This window comes from Paramisgurnus dabryanus, chromosome 18 (assembly GCF_030506205.2).
Source record: "Paramisgurnus dabryanus chromosome 18, PD_genome_1.1, whole genome shotgun sequence".
Classification (NCBI taxonomy): Eukaryota; Metazoa; Chordata; class Actinopteri; order Cypriniformes; family Cobitidae; genus Paramisgurnus; species Paramisgurnus dabryanus.
Window position 1 is genome coordinate 17,225,932 of NC_133354.1, and position 18,296 is coordinate 17,244,227.

An 18,296-nucleotide genomic window follows, 5' to 3' on the forward strand; every position below is an offset into this window, starting at 1 on the left:
CTTTAATATAATACATCCAGAAAATACAGGAAATGTGTATATAGTATTAAAAACTGTATAAAAATGTAAACTGATGTGTCAAGTTTTTAGTGTAAACTCCCCTTTCACTTGAGCAATAGCAGGAAACTGCAGGATCTCTTAAATAAAATTAAATCCTATTTTTTAATTTAAAAAAATTTGTTTTTTACTTCATTTTGCTCAAAAACGCTCAAGATGTGTTCCGTGCCAAGAAAGTTCACACTAAACACAGACGATGCCTAAAGAAGACATTTAGTCCTGAATTTTTTATTTTTTTTGGTACATATTTCCTGTATTCTTTGTTTGTATCTTAATAAAATAGATTGAAAACAAATATGGATGGACATTAAAACTTCTAAACAAGTCTGGTGTGGCCTAAGACTAAGTAGATTAAACAAAAGCGGCTGGTGGTCTTTGGTCAGACACCGGCTGGGCATCATGTTGAAGGAAGGCCATAAGATACATTGTGTACATCACGTTTTTGTTTTTCATTTAAAATAATTTTGTATGCTTACTTATTATAATATATAGTATTATATAATGATGTAAAACAATATCATGCTTTGTAACTAATGTGACAAATGTTTTTAATATGCACATTAAAAAATTAATAAAACTTCAACTTTATGATTGTCCAAATTCTTTTAATAGCTAATGTTTTACCTCATTTCATAACTGGTGACCATATAATATTTAGCATATGCAGCAATGTGTGATTTATAATAGTGAAATTATTCAGAAAAACAATTACACAAAAAATTGCAGCAAACTATTACACACTCTCAGAAAAAAAGGTACAAGAAGATACAAAGCCAGTACACATACCTTTTCAAAAAGCCTTGCCTTGTCTTCAAAAAGTACACTTTTGTACCTAAAACTTATACTGATACCTCACCTGTACCAATATGGTACATATTAAGACCTCTTAAAAGTTTGTACTTTAGTAAAAAAAAAAATTGACAGTGCACCAGAAAGGTAAAACACAAAGAATAAAACCTAGAACTACTTTTGACTTAGTTTGACTAAATCTGGCTGTAGATGTTTTATTTGATGTGTCTAGGATTTTGGTTGACTCTGAGGGATTTGTTGTTTCAGTTGTTTTTGTGTATCATGTATTTGCATGTACTATATGTGTTGTTGAACTGCTGCCTGCCTTTAAATCTCAATGAATCTCTTCCTGGTTAAATAAAGGTAAAGGAGAAGAAGAACTACATAAAAGAAATGATCAATGTGTAAACAAAGTAAAAAAATGTTTTATTTCCTGATTTTTTTTATCTTTAAATGTACAGAACCTTTTCAGGAAGGTGTTTACATGTGTCAGCACCCTGTTTACCTTTTATACGTCACAGAAAATGACTCAAAATACCTCAGATATGAAAACGTAAAAGTGTGATGGGCGTTTCAGCATTGTTTTTACGACAGCATGAGAACTGTCCTGTCAAAAGCTTGGTGACTCATCATGTCATTTTTTTCATATTGTCTAGCACACATGATTGTGAATATGGACATAAATAGCCTGTTTGGCAATAAAGTATTTAAACATAAAATAACTTACAACCTCTTCTTCAACTAATGTTTCTAAAAGCATGTAAGCGTTTATGTAAAGGTTGTTAAGATTATTTTTTGCCTTAAAAAATATGAACTGAAGGCTAAAGTCTCATAATCTAATTAAGAGATTAGGTGCAAAGATTTCAATTACTGTTTTCAATCTTTGACATGACCTTACTCAGTCAAAATATCAAAGATATCTAGATATCTGAACACGGGTGCGCACGCCTGAACCCAATACATATTTCCATCCGCAACTACACGGTAGTCCACCTATACGACTTTTTACGTGATCCACCCACATTGTCCAAAGCTATAAGGAGGAATCTGGTTAGGCTGGTAATGTGCAGGCTAATGGAGGCATGGTCTCTTTTGCAGCACACGCCTCCTCTGCCATTCTTTCTTTTTGCATACAAACATTCTGTGACTGTCACCAGAGTCAAACGTCTACAGACAAGAAAGGTGTGTGAGAGATGGTGCTTGAATAAAGAAGAAAAACATCAAGGCTATCAATAAGGATGTAACTATATGTGAAAAGAAGAAAGTGACCTCAAGGTTCAGCAGAAGCGTGATACAGAAGAATGGAGAGCATTGCACTTTAGGTCAAAGGTCACTACAGAAAGACCAACCAACATATAGCTTTCAACATCTATTACTCGACTAAGACATGGCTTCCCTCGGCATGCAAATGTTGGCAAGTGCCCTGGCGCTACTGGGTTGGGTGGGAGCTCTCCTGTCCTGCATCATGCCCTTGTGGCGTGTGACGGCCTTTGTGGGAACCACCATCGTGACCTCAGAAACCATGTGGGAAGGCATATGGATGAGCTGCGTGACACAGAGCACAGGCCAGATACAGTGCAAACCTTACGAGTCCACGCTGGCGCTCACCACAGATCTGCAGGCCGCCCGGGCCCTGATGGTGATGGCGATTCTGACCGGAGCAGCGGGTCTGGTTTTGGCTTTCTTCGGAGGAAAGTGCACTATCTTCATGGCCAGAACCAAAAGCACCAAAGCTAAAATCGCCACAGCTGCTGGGGTCTCACTGATCGTCGCCGGGATTCTCTGCTTGATTCCTGTGTCCTGGTCGGCCGGCATCGTGGTTAACGCCTTTTACAACCCGCAGTTGACGGATTCTCAGCGCAGGGAGATCGGAGGGGCGATTTATGTTGGCTGGGGCGCATCCATACTTCTTCTTTTAAGTGGGGGGATTCTGTGCACCACAATCTGCATGGGAAATACCGTGGTTGACGACGGCCCTTCTGTGAAATACTTGGTTGTGCGTTCTTCCCGGGCAGGGTCCAGCATGGCGGGTTCACAGAGGATGAGGCCCCTCTCTGTGAGGTCTCTGCAGAACGGTGCTCCGTCTGTGCAGTCCCAATGGAGTCAAAAAGCACCACCTTTCTATCACCAGGGCAGACCACCCTCCACAATCTCACAGCAGAGCAAGCCATCAACTACAAAGTCACAACTTATGAGAGCCGAGTTAAGTGAGGAAAGTGAGGGGGCGTCTACAAAGTACCAGTTGAATGAAAAGGGTTTGGATCAGACCCTGGCAACCTCTGAACCTTATGAGACATCTGCAGATCCTTCAAAGTCATATATTTGATTTACTGTAGGGGACTCTGTCCTGAAGATCTGTTTTGAAGGGTCTTGCTTGTACTTGGACAACCAAAAATCTACCATAATAGCACTGTGAAGGATTTTGTTTTGCTTTTTATTGAAGCACTCTGCCTAGTTGAAGAGAGAAGTGTAGATGAAGATATTGTGAATTAAACTTAGACAAATTCAAAGCTGATGTTGTTGTTTTGTATCATAACTCACTTATACATTTGCATTCACATGTTATGTCCTAAACATGTGTGTGTGTTTACTGTAAATAATGTGTATTTATGATTGAATGTAGTTAAACGGTTCTCAAGTAGTCATGACTATCAACACTGAAAATGTTGTTTTGTATTGTAATTCACATATATATTTGCCTTCACCTATGTTTTGTCCTAAATATGTGTTTTTTATGTTCACACTGAAAAAAACGATTCATTGAATTTACTCAATGTTTTAAGGTAAGTGGTTGCAATCAATTTATTTAAGCTACATTTAAACAAAAGTTTTATATTTTATTTTACGTCACTAATCTTTTTTGTTTAAATGTAGCTTAAATAAATGTATTGCAACCACTTAAAAAAAAAGAATAAATTCAATGAATCATTTTTTTCAGTATTATTGTATGTGGTTTAAAGTTTTCCCTCACCTTATTTGTTGTGTTGTGAATACTATAGGGCTGCTAGCATAGTTGTCATTTGTAAAGTGCGTGATTTAAGGTGTCTTTTACAAACATATGGAAATATGTCAGTTTTATTCAAATTCCTTATGCTATGAACACTTGAAAGGACAGATTTCTGGTAAAATCGTCTTATAAAAGCACTGCTATAATCTTGGTCATACATGTACCTCTTTCAGAAGTATGCTGGACAATTGTTTGGTTGTAAATCCCTTTATTTTGAGGGAGGGGAAGAACAGTATACTTATTGTTAGTCTTTCTTCTGTGTCTGCTTGAGCTCGGCATGAAACAGCAGATTCAGACCAAACCGGTTTAACAGAGAGTATCACCTCATGAAAGCGTTTGCATTTGGTCAGGGCACAGAGCATTTGAAAAAACAAACAAACTGGGTTTTTAGTATGCGCTGGAGGGGGGGTTTACCATATGAAGGTATATACGCTGTATCTGCATTGTCAATTTTGCTAATAAAATGTAAAATCTTCTTCCAGTAAAAATGTAAACAGTGTACCTTATTTCTTTACAGACCCGCATGTGTATTACTTATGCATTACCTTGTATGTTTATGTGTACACATAGACAACTTTATTTATTCAAAAACAAAACAAAAACTCTTATACTTCTTACAACATTCTTATCAGTTTGCTCATATTACATGCTCAAAAGTCTAAGCCAAACATTGTGTGTTATTTATGTCACATGAGACCTGTGGAAGTTTCTGAAGTTTTCACTGGCCGGAGTATCGAGGAGTGGCCAACAGAAAGGTTAGATGTAACTGGGGGATGGTGGATTTGTAACCACACAACACACAAACCTCATAAAACCTTCGGTGTACAGTAGGTTTCTTACCCTCCTTGTGATCTTTCAGGTGACAATACAGTACAGTGACAATGCCGTGTCAGGTGAACAATTGAAATGAATCATGTTTTGACTTACAGTTGAACTGTCAGGTGCTTCTTATTTTTATGACGACTAATTATATTATTTTTCCACAATAATACCACCACCTGCTGGTGGATTATATTCATTGTATCTATTGTTCCTTTTACAACTGTGACTGTGCTATCAGTTATACTTCACTGGGTTTCCTTTGTATTTTCATGGAATACTTTTTTGATACAGATAAATGGCGCCAGGAATGTACCCGTCGTCTTTCTGCGAAACTGCTTTTTCCCACTCCTCCACCTCAACGACAGTCACACAGCTCCATTTCTTTTCCTCCTCAAGTGATCGAATCATTTGCTCCAACTCACCCTTGTACTCCCGGTTATCTGCGTTCCCTCTGGTAGTCATGCACACATAGCCACCTGTTACACAAAATGATTTGATTTATAGATGTCTCTGGGAATGTCCTGTAACTTAACTGGTTAAAGTCACAATGAAATTGAAATGAAAAACTATAATTTGTTTTGGAATATTGTGCTATTTTATTTTACAAATTACTTATCTGTGAGTTTCATTACTTAAAAAAAAAATCATGTGCCCTCAAAATCTTTAATCAAAAATACAAATCTCCTCCCTTCCTCGAAACAATCTCTTACAGCATTATCATATCACATGTATTATTTAGAAAGTCATTACACATATTGCATTTTTTTTTTAAAGGCGGAGTGCATGATCTCTGAAAGCCAATGTTGATATTTAAAATCACCTAAACAAACACGCCCCTACCCTAATAGAATCTCAACCTTCTTTTGATAGACCCGCCCCACACATACGCAGCCTAGGCAATGATGTTGATTAGTAGACACACCCCTTACTGCTGATTGGCTACAAGTGTGTTTTGGTACTGGACTCCTTTTTCCAAAGTGTTTTTCAAAAATCATGCAGCCCCAATTAAAGTGTACTGTATATTATAAATACAATGCAAGTTACATTTTGGATAAATTTATCCATCAAATCCAAAACCGTAGTTTCAAACATGAAAACATAAAATAATTTCCAAAGAATAGTTTGAAAACTGTATTGCATTAAAACACTGGACAAACATTAACATTAGACTTTAACATCCATGCATCTATTTCACAATAACTCTATTCATACTGTAGCTCAGGGAATACACATACTGATAAAAAATGCTTTTGCTTGTTGTATATATCTGTATGGAAAATCTTACCTGGTTTTGCAGCTTCACACAGCTCTCTGATGACTGTCAATGGCACCTGTCCAACGCTCAGAGCTCCAACAATTATAACAATATCATATGTTGCTATGATAAAAAAGATAATCATGTCAAAGATGCTTCTATAAATACAAAAAGACATAGAAATCAACAGGCATGATTTAGGCTACTTGTTAAAACACCTATATAAAATCTTAATGCATATATTTTTTATGCAGAAGTGATTCATTACTGCCATATTTCTAATTTCTAATAAAGAAATACAGGCGTATAGTTATGAATACCCACCACTAACTTTTGTCATTTGTACATTCTTATAAAAGCTGGGTTGTATCAACCCCTGGTTGAGTAAATTTTTGACATTTTCTAGATAAATTTAAACCTACGGTTGGGTTTGTTCATTGTTTTTTTAAGAGTGCACATTTCTAATAATGCTAGAGGAAGATGGGTTCCCCCTGCTGGAGTCTTTAAGACATTACAACATAATTTTCTTTAATATGCATTGTTACAGTATATGTGCTGTGCAAATAAAAATGCCCTGTGAAACTCAGTTGCAAAATACACTGCTGTGGTTTGTAGCTCAGTGATATGCTTATACTAAAGCAACCTGTTTGCAACAGTAATGCAATGTTTATAAATTATCTACATTTGTTTTAAATTCAGAAAATATTTTCAAATGAAAAATTATTATTGACTGGCAGCCAAATCTTAAGTGTGGATGGCTCATTACCAGCTTCAGCAGGAATGGGATCTTGACCAAGCATGCAGTGTGTAAGCTGCTGATAGAGTCCTGTTTTCTTGGCGAGCTCTAGCATCCCCAAACTTCCATCCACTCCAACAAAGTGATGAAATCCCATCTTCTTTAACTTCCTCAACCAAATAGGGTTTAGAAATAAAGTAACATTAATTTTTCTATTAGCAGATCTATCACATTCTGTTTTTGCCCAGAATTTAAATAAAGCAATGCATACATGTGAAGACACCAGGCCTGTCCCACAGGCTACATCCAAGACTGTGATCTTCTCTCTGTCACCTCTGCAAAATGAGTTGACACACTCAGCTGCTAAAAAGGGGGCACGATAATCCAGCAGTGCCACATCCTATAAAATAATACATTATTCTAGAGCTTGTTATAAAATAAACAGACACTAAGAAATATATTGATTTGGGTGATTTAGTTTATTTTAAAGGTGGTGTGCATGATCTCGGAAAGCCAATGTTGATATTTGAAATCACCCAATCAAACACGCCCTTATCCCAATAGAATCGTGACCTTCTTTTGATAGACCCCCCCACACATACGCAACCCTTAGTAGACACGCCCCCAGTACTGATTGGCTATAAGTGTGTTTTGGTACTCCGCCCGACTCCCTTTTCCAAAGTGTTTTTCAAAAATCATGCACCTGGCCATTAATGCTTGCTTGACTCATCTTAAGGGCCCCTTGAAAGTTTGCTGAAGCCCCCTAATGGGCTCCAGACCCACTGCAGTAAAAGCAAAAATGATAGTTTTGTAAAAGTACACTGAGAGAGAAGTACAGCTACTTTCAATAAATTTACCTGCTCATAGTATTCAGCCCATTTATCATAGAAGCCAACTTTATCCTGTGCTCCTGTGTTTTTATGGGCTGACAGGATCACGTTCTTCACATCAGCAAAGGTTCGAATGTTTGCCATTCCTTTAGAAAAAAGATTCAATGTTTTTATGTTACTTAAGGCAATTTCTTGCAAAATATCATTCTTAATGATTAAAAGCAAACAAATAAAAAAACTAGCCTCCAAACATTATTTACTAAAATACACATTTTAATTTGAGTTGCATATAAATCACTGAAGTGTTTCATCCCACATTATTCCTTTCATTCCAACGTTACTCCTTCCTGCCAGCAGAGGGCGACAAATAATAACAACAACAAAGCGCTGCTAACTCCCTATCCAAAAAATAAAGATAACGTCAGATTTATATTCCACTACCGTCCATCGTGTGATTTAATAAGACCATGGACACTTTTGTAAAGTTTTAAAACGTTTCTGACTGAACTTAGCAGTGATGTCCATGTAGGAGAACGACACGAATCAGATTTGAGTTGTTGTGGTGGTTTTGCGGCGAGACTGTGGATCGGGCCTGCTTCAACACTTATACGTGAGGTAAAGTTAACTAACTTAACTTAAATCACATTGTTACCGTAATTCCCAGATCCTCATGTGAACAAAACGTTGGGAAATGTTGTTTTAATGTTTCGTGATTTCGACCAGTGGTGGAAGAGTAACGTTAAATGTAGCATCATGCTAATAATTAAAAGTTCATTATATGGAGTTTATTATTTGTTAAAATACAAAAAGGGGTCTTTATTACTTTACATTGCCTTTTAAGGGAATATATACATATATAAAACACACGTAAGCGTTTTATTTCTATAAGGTTTTATGAAAAATAAGTTTTTGTGATTTCGCATTGTTGTAGCTTTGCAGAGTTTTGTAAATCTTATCTACCCCCCCCCCCCTGACTTATAATGGTCTATAGGAGTCATAATATAGTTTGTTAAAGTAACAGATGCGATAACAGCAGTATCATACTAACTTATCTAGTATACAGTGTCTTACCTGTGGTTGTGTGAAGCCATACAGTTTCAATTTGCTATGTGAGAGCAGATGTACAGAGACAGTTGCTAAACTCACGGTATGATTTCAATAGTCAAGTCACTTTCGGTTTATTCAGTTAGATTTTTACTTGTTTCCTATTAATTGTTTACATATCGTATTTATTTGTTCAAAGTCCTAACTGAATAAAACCTCACAGACTCTGTAATGTGTTGTTTTCTCTTAGGTGCTACAGAAGTGAAGATGTCGATATTGGGTCTTAAAAAGAAACAGCCAAAGACTTTTAAAGTCAAAGTGATCACCATGGATGCTGAAGTGGAGTTCAGCTGTGAGGTAAACATAAATGTGCCTGCGTCTATTTCTGTGTCCCATGTCCTGTATTGGCATGATTTCATGTCTATCTTTCTGTGGCCTATTTCATAGGTGAAATGGAAAGGGAAAGATTTGTTTGACCTGGTGTGTCGGACCATTGGACTGAGGGAAACCTGGTTTTTCGGTCTCAGATATATCGTAAAAGACACCTATGCCTGGCTGAAGCCTGATAAACGGGTGAGATTGAGATGATGGTTCAGTGCTGCTAATACAGATTGACACACAGATACTGACACATCTCTTGGGTTTGAAATCCATCCAGGTTCTGGATCAAGAAGTTCCAAAGGATTCTCCCATAACATTTCATTTTCTCGCCAAATTCTTCCCCGAAAAAGTAGAGGATGAGCTTGTTCAGGAAATCACTCAGCATCTCTTCTTTTTACAAGTATGTGGGAGTTGTTCTGGTGGATTTACAATTATGCATTTGACTGACACTTTTACCCAAAGCCACTTACAGTCAAAGATTACTAAAATAACAATAAAATAAACAATAAAAATAAAATAAAAACGCATCTCCTTGTGGTAAAGGGTCCATCGAATGAACATTTCGGGATCTTGCCGAAAGTAGGAGGTTATCCGGGTACTTTTCGCCTACTGTATTTGTAATACTACGAATTTGCATAGCAAGCATCATCGGCCAATTTATTGGTCCAACACTACTGCTTTCCGCCTACTATATAGTATGGAAGTAGGCGGTTTTGGACACAGCCAATAAAGACTAAACAAACTCTGGGGGAAGGGCTCTATAAAGAGTAACATAAGGCGCTTGCCAACCTGTTTGCATGTGCAGTAGCTTTATCGACCTCAATAAAGATGTATTTAAACTTAAGAATCAAAAGTACTGGTTCAGTTGAAGTCAGGTTTAGTTGTGGGTCCCATATGTTGTTTAATTGTGATTGTAGGGTGCTAATTTAGAAATGCCTGTCTGTCCACATTCGAGTCTTACATGACTGAAATAATTGCATGGAGGCGTTGCAAGCATGGACCTAAATGAACTTCTTTATAGTGCATTAAGTCTTTACACCGCTAACAGGGAATCAAAACCAAGATCTTTGCGTTGCTAACACAATAATCTACCAGTTGAGCTACAAGAACACTTTAGCATGGTTTTGCTCATAATGGTATACATTTATTCTATAATTGTTATACACTTTTCTTTCTGTCTGTTAACCCAGGTAAAAAAGCAGATATTAGATGAAGAGATATTTTGTTCTCCAGAGGCTTCTGTTCTTTTGGCATCATATGCTGTTCAAGCTAAGGTATGTGACTGTGTTTGTGTCTATGCGTTTTAATGTTGTAGTGTGTGTGTATATAATCGAAAATTAAATATTTCTGTGTTCGTTTTTTTACAGTATGGAGACTACGATCCAAACTTTCACAAGCCAGGCTTTTTAGCTCAGGATGAGCTCTTGCCCAAAAGAGTGAGTCGTGGCTTTAGAATATCCATTAACTTTGACCTTTACCTTGATAATGTTTATCATTTCTAAGCCTTTAATGATGATGTCCAGGTGCTGATGCTGTATCAGATGACACCAGACATGTGGGAAGAGAAGATAACTGCTTGGTATGCTGAACACAGAAACATCACCAGGTAAGGCCGAATCTTGTTTTATCTGCAAGGCATCCCTAATACCGACTCCATAACAGAGATGCATTTGTATTCACAGGGATGAGGCCGAGATGGAATATCTCAAAATAGCACAGGATCTGGACATGTATGGAGTTAGCTACTTTTCTATCACAGTAAGGCCCATCCTAAACTACTTGAGAAACATGACCTCCGCTCCAAAAGTGTCTGCATGTGTTACTGAAAAAGTGACTTTGAAATTGATGGCAACATTGTTTTTATGGATATTATGTTTTGTTGATTTGAAGTTGAATGAAATGATGTACAGATACAGATAGAAATATCTTCTAATCTTATACGTCACAGCAAAATAAGCGGGACACAGAGCTCCTTCTAGGGGTTGATGCTCAAGGTCTTCACATTTACAGCCCCAACAACAAACTCAGCCGTAACAAATCCTTCCCTTGGAGCGGAATCCGCAACATCTCATACAGCGAGAAAGAGGTCAGAAGAAACAATGTAATATTTAAAGGTGCATTGTGTAAATTATGAAAACTATGTTTTCAGTGCTGTAAAAAGACCTTACACAATTAACCATTATGTTTAATTACCTTAAAATGAGCCGTTTCTATCTACATACACTGTAGGGGCCATCTTATGGAAGTTAACACTTGCGCAGCCATGTTTCTACAGTAGCCCTAACAACAACGGACAAACTGCTCAGTGCATTTCGTATAGAGTTAATTTCTTCACTATGTTGTCTCAGATGGTGACACACTGCAAAAAATGACATTCTTACTTAGTATTTTTGTCTTGTTTTCAGTAAAAATATCAAAAAATTCTTAAATTAAAATGTATTTTCTTGATGAGCAAAATGACCTAAGAAAAAGTTTATATTTTTTATATAAAAAATAAAGCAAATTAAAGCAAATTTGTGCTTAAAACAAGCAAAAAAATCTGCCAATGGAATAAGAACAATTTTCTTGAAATAATTAAAAAAAAAAATTATAAACACTTAATTTAAGAAAATCTTTATTTTTCCATTGGCAATTTTTTTGCTTGTTCTAAGAACAAATTTGCTTAAATTATATATATTTTTTTGTCCAAAAAACTAGACTTATTTTCCTTAGGTCATTTTGCTCATTAAGAAAATACATCTTAATTTAAGAATTTTTAGATATTTTTACTGAAAACAAGACAAAAATACTAAGTAAGAATGTCATTTTTTGCAGTGCATGTTTGTCATGTGGCATCTACCGTAGCTTCTCTGTTTGTTTCGAAAGGAAGGGGTGAGTGGGGGAGTGAGCTGTTATCACCGCTAGAAAAATCTACACACTGCACCTTTAATGCATGTAAATGCATAGATTATTATTTTAGAGCTGTTAACGTTTTTGAAAATTTTTTGTCCCTTTTTTCAGTTTACGATCAAGCCGTTGGACAAGAAAAAGGAGGTTTTTAAATTCTATTCGTCTCAGCTCAGAGTTAACAAACTGGTGAGTTGTTTCTTTAATATTTAAATATTATATAGGATTTTTGTGAATTCTAGACGCATCATTCAGTCCGTACATCATTTGTGCCTTTTCAGATCTTGCAGCTGTGTATTGGGAATCATGATCTGTTCATGAGGAGGAGGAAGGTGGACTCCATAGAGGTGCAACAGATGAAGGCTCAGGCAAGAGAGGAGAAGGCTAGGAAAAAGGTCTGTGTTAAAAACCTACTGTACATTAGTGTAATGTTTGATACTGTTAACCTTGTAGATTAAGGATAGATTTGTGTTATTATTTTACAAAACATTCCATTCTTTAAATGTTTATTATGTTATGATGAACATCTATTAAAGCTAATGAACATTACACTAATGATAAACATTAAGCTAAATGTACTGATGTGTGTAGTATAGATTACGGTAATTTAACAGATGGGATTTCTGCCATTGGTGTGTGTGTGTTTTAAGGTTGAGCGTCAGATTCTTGCACGGGAGAAGCAGATGAGAGAGGATGCCGAACGAGCAAAAGAAGAAATGGAACGTCGTCTGTTTCAAATACAGGACGAGGCTCGAATGGCCAATGAAGCTCTTGTGAGGGTTTTGCCAATTTTGATATTTAACATTGTCAATGATTTAAAAAAGTAATATATAAAACGTCAAAGCCACAGCATTAGTATTGATACATACATTTAAAATGAACTCCCGGGGTATTAAGAGTCCATTGTCCTTGACTCCTATTAGAATTCCATTCATGATCTGAGACTCCCTGAGCTTGATCTTTTAAACCCTTTTTTATCTGTCTTCCTCTCTTCAGCTGCGCTCTGAGGAGACGGCCGACCTTTTGGCAGAGAAAGCTCAGATCGCGGAGGAGGAAGCTAAACTGCTGGCTCACAAAGCGGCTGAGGCGGAGCAGGAGAGGCAGAGATTGGAGGTCACAGCCCTCAAAACTAAAGAGGAGAAGAGACTGATGGAGCAGAAGATGAGAGAAGCAGAACAACTGGCAGTTAAACTTGTCGAGCAGTCTGAAAGGAGGTGGGCTATTGATACAAATTAACTTGGCATTAGAACTTGAAAGGTTCTGGGGAAGTTCAAAAGTGTGTCATTATTTTTATCGGTTTCGGGACCTTTTTTGCTGGATCGGGTATCGTACTAACAGGGCTGCTGTTCCAAATCCAATACTGTGCGTTACTTGTGGTTGTTAATGTCATGCTATAGTAAAAGTCAGGCTATTATAAAAGCACCATAAACGTTTTTATATACAATATATATTTAAAGTCTTCCTAATATATTGGACAGCTTTATGCAAAAAAAATGCATGTATAAAGATATTTAAGGTTACAAAAACTGATGGTGTAGTGCTCACAGACTTAATGCACTGGAGTAACCTTATTTTAAACATCTGATTAAAAAGTCTCAGTAAACTGCTGGATGAACGCAATACGCTAGGTGCCTAGCATATACAAGATTCGTGAAAAGATGCTTTAAGCACATTATCCTGCGCCTGGAGTTGCAGAAAGGACAGGATGATTCATTCAGCTACGGCCAAAATCTTGTGAAATCTCACTTGTTAAGCGCTGTTTTCATATTAATCCCAAACCCAACATCTCGTGAGATATGGCTGTAGCTGTACCCCCTCTAGCCAGAACCAAGCTAGCCTATGTTTCAAGCAAGTTATGAGAATATGTGGTGGGGCTATATTGTTACTTGACCAATAGCAGACATTGATGTGTTTGAAAACCTGTTTGGTGATGCAATAGGCATATAAATCATTCACCTTTAATTCTTATCACCAGACTGAAGGAAGCTGACCACCTAAAACAGGATCTGAACGAGGCTAAAGACGCAGAAAGAAGGGCTAAACAGAAACTTCTGGAAATCACAAAAACAACATACCCTGTAATGTTCCTGCAAAATTTCGCACATACTCAGTTTTTACTGTACTTACACGGCTTTTTAAAAGATTGAATTTGTGTCATGTCATTAGCTGATAGCAGCGTATTCCAACCCTCCGCCACCCGCTGGGCCGGAGGTTCAGGATGTGCCTGTAGAAATGCCCAGCTCCGCCCGATTGGAATTTAAAGACTCGGATATGAAGAGGCTTTCTATGGAGATTGAGAGAGAAAGGTATGTCAATGGCTGTCTGAATATATCTAAAGATCTGTTAAAAAAGCAAAACTAAATGTACATTGTCTTTGTTTGTGTGTGTGTGTGTGTTTGTTTTAGGCTGGAGTACATGGAGAAAAGCAAACATCTTCAAGACCAGCTAAAAGAGCTGAAATCTGAGATTGAATCACTAAAGTTGGAGGAGCAGCAGCAAGCTGGACTCTACAGCCTCAGGAGTTACGCCGAACCTCCTTATATTCCCCACAGCAATGTAGGAAACACTCAACCATGCTGCATACTCTTGTTGTACCTTATTTGTTTTCAAAGTTTGCAAGCTTATTCTTTTTAAATGCTTTTTTTTTCGATTAATTGAGTGTTTTTATTTCCCCCTTTCTGTTACAGAGAAATTCTGCTTACATGGCTCAGATGGCCTTCTACGAGGAAGTGTAAAAGAAGAATTCATATGGAGCAGGAGGGTCTGGAGAAACAACAAGTTTGCAGCTATCACTGATGCATGCATGTACACTAAAAGTGCAAGCACAACCTCAAATACTGTGCCTTTAAAAATAATATATTTGTAACTATATTTCACATTTTTATGTGTTAACATTTCAGGTTTGGTTGTGTGTACACAAGTCATGTTTTAGCCACCAACAGTTTGGCAGGTAAAAATGATTCGTCTGTGATTTTGTTCTGGGATTGCATGTTAATGCAGATGCAGAAGACAAGGGATATTTTTGATGTGTTTAGTAGTGCCTTGATAATGATCAAATCAAGTTTGCATGCCTAATGTAATTGTGTTAGTGGTTACCGCACTGGAAACACTAAAGCTTTCAAATTCCTTCTAATTTTAAGGTGCTGGAACAACTTAAAGGGATAGTTTACCCCAAAAATTACTTACCCTTATGATGTTTTAAACCTGTATGTTGAACACAAAAGAAGGTACTCAAAAAATTATGGTAACCACACAGTTGACGGTACCCATTGCAAATACGATGGAAGTCAATGGGTACCGTCAAATGTCTACTTACTATCATTTATCAAAATATCTTCGTGGTCAACAGAATGAAAAACATGCATACAGTATAATATGAGGGTAAATGACGACACAATTTTCATTTTTGGGTGAACTATCACTTTAACTAGATCCTGTTAACTGGGTCCCATGCTTAGAAATGCACCAAACACCAAGATTTCAGTAAATGTCTATAATAATAAGTATTTGCATGTTTTGGACTTAGGAATGTATACTTCTATTGATTTGTTTTATCCTGTTATTTTTAATGTGTAGGTGATTGATATTTTCCAATACACTTTAGTGCCTTTTGGATAAGCTTGCACTAGTTTTATCACACTATGGGTCCTCTTCTGCTGGTGATGTATCAAACCTGACAAGAGTGCCAGACGTAACTTTTCTGTCTTATGCAACAGAGGTGGATTGATAGCCTCTCTTTTTATACATGTTGTTATTTATCCATTTTGGCTGACTGTTTTGGATTTTTTTTTTACAGTGTTTAATGTTATAAAGAAGTGCTTTTATTGATTTTTTGACAGATTTTGTTACTCAAAGCTGACACTTGGGCTTATTTTTAGAGGTTTTTGAGCTGTATTGACATTTCAGTACACTACACAGAGTAGTAAACATCTAAATACATTAACTGAAGTATTGAACATTTCAAACCTTTGTTTCTTCATTTGGCCCTTAAAGAAGAAAAAAAAAACTCAAATGTCTAACCTTTTTTTAACACCTCGCTTCTAAAAAGTAAAAATTGTTTGCCAAGTACACTTCTGCACTCAATATCTGAATGTTTTACAAATGGTTTTGTGTTAGAAGTTTGTGAAATGTTAGAATGAGACAAATGTGTGTTCACGTCTAAAGAGATTTATTGCAAAGTCTTATAAGGTGTAGTTAGAAACATTCCTGTGTTTTCACCAGCATGGCTATTTGTACACTAGCTTAAGATGTCTTAAGTCAAACTAACTTCACGAGGCACATGTTCATGTTTTAATGAATGCCACAACCATCTGTGACTCTCTGCCCAGTGTTGTTTTTACTCAACTGCATTACAGTTTCTTTGTAAAGTATGAATTCAGTAACGTGAGCATCTGCACGGGTGGCTTTCAGTTTAAGTTTCTATTGGAGCACTGTATTACTGCCTTTGTGATTTGTGTCATGGATACAGATGGTCAGTATCAGGCACAGATGGTTCATATGCAAGTGGGTAACATAAAGCAACCTCAAATGTGCAGTGAATTCTAAACCAATATACAAATAAAATGCAAAGATGACATTTTGTGGTGTTGTGCATTTTGTTAACAAAAACATTAAAGAGAACCTATTTCGTTGGTAAAAGAAAAACAATGTTAATTTGTGTATTTGGTATAATACAATGTGTTTGCGTGGTTTATGGTTAAAAACACATTATTTTCCATATAACGTACATTTTTGTAGCCCCAGATTTTATTCTCTTCCTGAAACCCACGGAGTTGAAAAGCTCTGTCTCTCTGATTGGTCAGCTAAGTTGTACGTAATGCCTGAATACCTCAACCGGAAATGTGCCGCCTTTTAAAAGTTAATTTACATGCTGTGAGTCTGAAGCAGTGTTGCCAGGTTTGCGGTTTTCCCGCACAATTGGGCTATTTTGAAAATACAGTTGTGGGAAAAATTTCGGAGCCGTGGGTTGCGTTTTTTTGGGCTAGTTTTATAATGTGCCGCGGCCACAAAAGTGTTTATCTGTAGACTTATAAAATGAAGGTTCTTTATTTTCCTAATGTGCATTAATCCCATAAGAAATACCTGTCAACCCAAGGACAGCTGCAGCGTCAGGAAGTCAGTGGAAAAGTGAGTGGAGGGGCACGTTTTGCTCTTAATAATACGTTAGAAACAAGAAATTACCTTACGTAAAAGGGCAGAGTTCATACTGTCTCAAAATGGCCCGGTTGGGTACATTTAACATTAAGATAATCTTAAGAATTACTAAAGTAGAATTTTTTTTGTTTAGAACAGAATAGTGTGTGAAAATAGAGCACTTTAAGTGCTTTAAGAAAATGTTCATCTGCATGGAAAGTACATTGAAAGCAATAGTAAGAGTTTATTTTAGAGCCTTTGTTGTAATCCCGGAGTTTTCAACTGTGATTGGACAAATGTAAAAATTGGGCTAGTTTTCATTCCTTTTGGGCGGGTTTTAAGTTGTCATTGGGCTTGAAATTTTTCTTGGACCTGGCAACCCTGGTCCGAAGCAGGAGGAATTATGATAATGTCGTCGGTGTTTACTACATCACCAATCCCAGGAAGTAAACTGTTGCCTACAATAAGTGTGTTTGTTGTAGCTCAAGAAAAGAGATTTACGTTGGAGACGATAACTCACGTCATCGTTTACTTTTGGGTTTGTACCTTTTGCATGTTAACATGTACTAATACACACTTACCCGCCAAAGGAAATTAAAAAACGTGAATCGGACAATAGTTGCTCTTTAAGATGAAAGAAGAATAGTTTTGTAGGTCAGACCATTTATCTCCATTTCTTCTGGTTACTCCTTCTTTTGAACTACTTGTTTCACCTCATGACATCCAGTTCTTCCCCAAGGGAATACAAATGGGACCGTGTGGAAAGAATCAGTTCCACTGACTTCCTAAAGATGGCGCGGTACCCTAGTTTATGATAAATGTCTCTTACAATATACTGTCTACAGATAATTTCACACTTCACTGAGCATGTGAATTGAAAATGAGCCTCTTTTATAGGATTCTTTTTTTGTAGAAAATAAATAAATAACTAACTGTGTTGGACTATAATGGACAAGGAACTGGATTATTCTGTGGATTTGCTGGTGACTGTAATCCAAAAGTTAATCAGTTGAGATCCTCTGCTAAGACTTGTATGTTATCTGCTGAAGGACAAGCCTCGTACAACACATCATCAAACAAATAAAAGCTGGTTATTGATTTATTCATTGTTGTTGTTTTTTAGAAAAAAGGTAAGAATGTACAAAAGTTGTCACTGGGATTAAATTTTTTTTTTAAAGTACACTTTTGTGTCTTTAAAGTGCATATACCTCAAAGATACATAGCTGTACCAAAATGATACGTAATAGGACCTTTTTAAGAGGTACCGTCCCAGTGACAACTTTTGTACCTTTCTTTTCTGAGAGTGTAGGGACAAGACCTGGATGTTTGTGACCTGTCTATGATATAAAGTCTCAT

General features: G+C 36.8%; 3 protein-coding genes across 4 annotated transcripts; 2 read left to right on the forward strand and 1 right to left on the reverse strand.

Annotated features, from left to right (window-relative positions):
- The first annotated feature begins 1,911 nt into the window (after positions 1 to 1,911).
- cldn30 (claudin 30) lies at positions 1,912 to 3,676 on the forward strand. The gene has a single exon (XM_065287008.2). The coding sequence runs from the start codon at positions 2,234 to 2,236 to the stop codon at positions 3,170 to 3,172; it is 939 nt and encodes a 312-aa protein (XP_065143080.1). The 5' UTR covers positions 1,912 to 2,233; the 3' UTR covers positions 3,173 to 3,676.
- Positions 3,677 to 4,406: 730 nt separating this feature from the next.
- On the reverse strand, positions 4,407 to 8,730 carry mettl27 (methyltransferase like 27). 2 transcript variants are annotated; one of them, XM_065287012.1, is made up of 6 exons: positions 8,568 to 8,723; positions 7,524 to 7,642; positions 6,938 to 7,066; positions 6,697 to 6,832; positions 5,961 to 6,053; positions 4,407 to 5,151 (listed from the first exon to the last, which is right to left on the reverse strand). In XM_065287012.1, the coding sequence occupies exons 2-6, from the start codon at positions 7,638 to 7,640 to the stop codon at positions 4,943 to 4,945; spliced, it is 684 nt and encodes a 227-aa protein (XP_065143084.1). In that variant the 5' UTR covers positions 7,641 to 7,642; positions 8,568 to 8,723; the 3' UTR covers positions 4,407 to 4,942. The 2 variants fall into 2 exon arrangements, with proteins under 2 accessions (XP_065143084.1, XP_065143083.1); XM_065287011.2 differs by having other exon boundaries at positions 6,697 to 7,066; positions 8,568 to 8,730.
- On the forward strand, positions 7,857 to 16,383 carry nf2b (NF2, moesin-ezrin-radixin like (MERLIN) tumor suppressor b). Its single transcript, XM_065286995.1, has 17 exons — positions 7,857 to 8,111; positions 8,791 to 8,897; positions 8,988 to 9,113; positions 9,199 to 9,321; positions 10,112 to 10,195; positions 10,289 to 10,357; positions 10,445 to 10,527; positions 10,604 to 10,679; positions 10,870 to 11,007; positions 11,922 to 11,996; positions 12,089 to 12,202; positions 12,458 to 12,580; positions 12,804 to 13,021; positions 13,783 to 13,885; positions 13,974 to 14,113; positions 14,213 to 14,363; positions 14,495 to 16,383. The coding sequence occupies exons 2-17, from the start codon at positions 8,808 to 8,810 to the stop codon at positions 14,540 to 14,542; spliced, it is 1,761 nt and encodes a 586-aa protein (XP_065143067.1). The 5' UTR covers positions 7,857 to 8,111; positions 8,791 to 8,807; the 3' UTR covers positions 14,543 to 16,383.
- Positions 16,384 to 18,296: the final 1,913 nt, after the last annotated feature.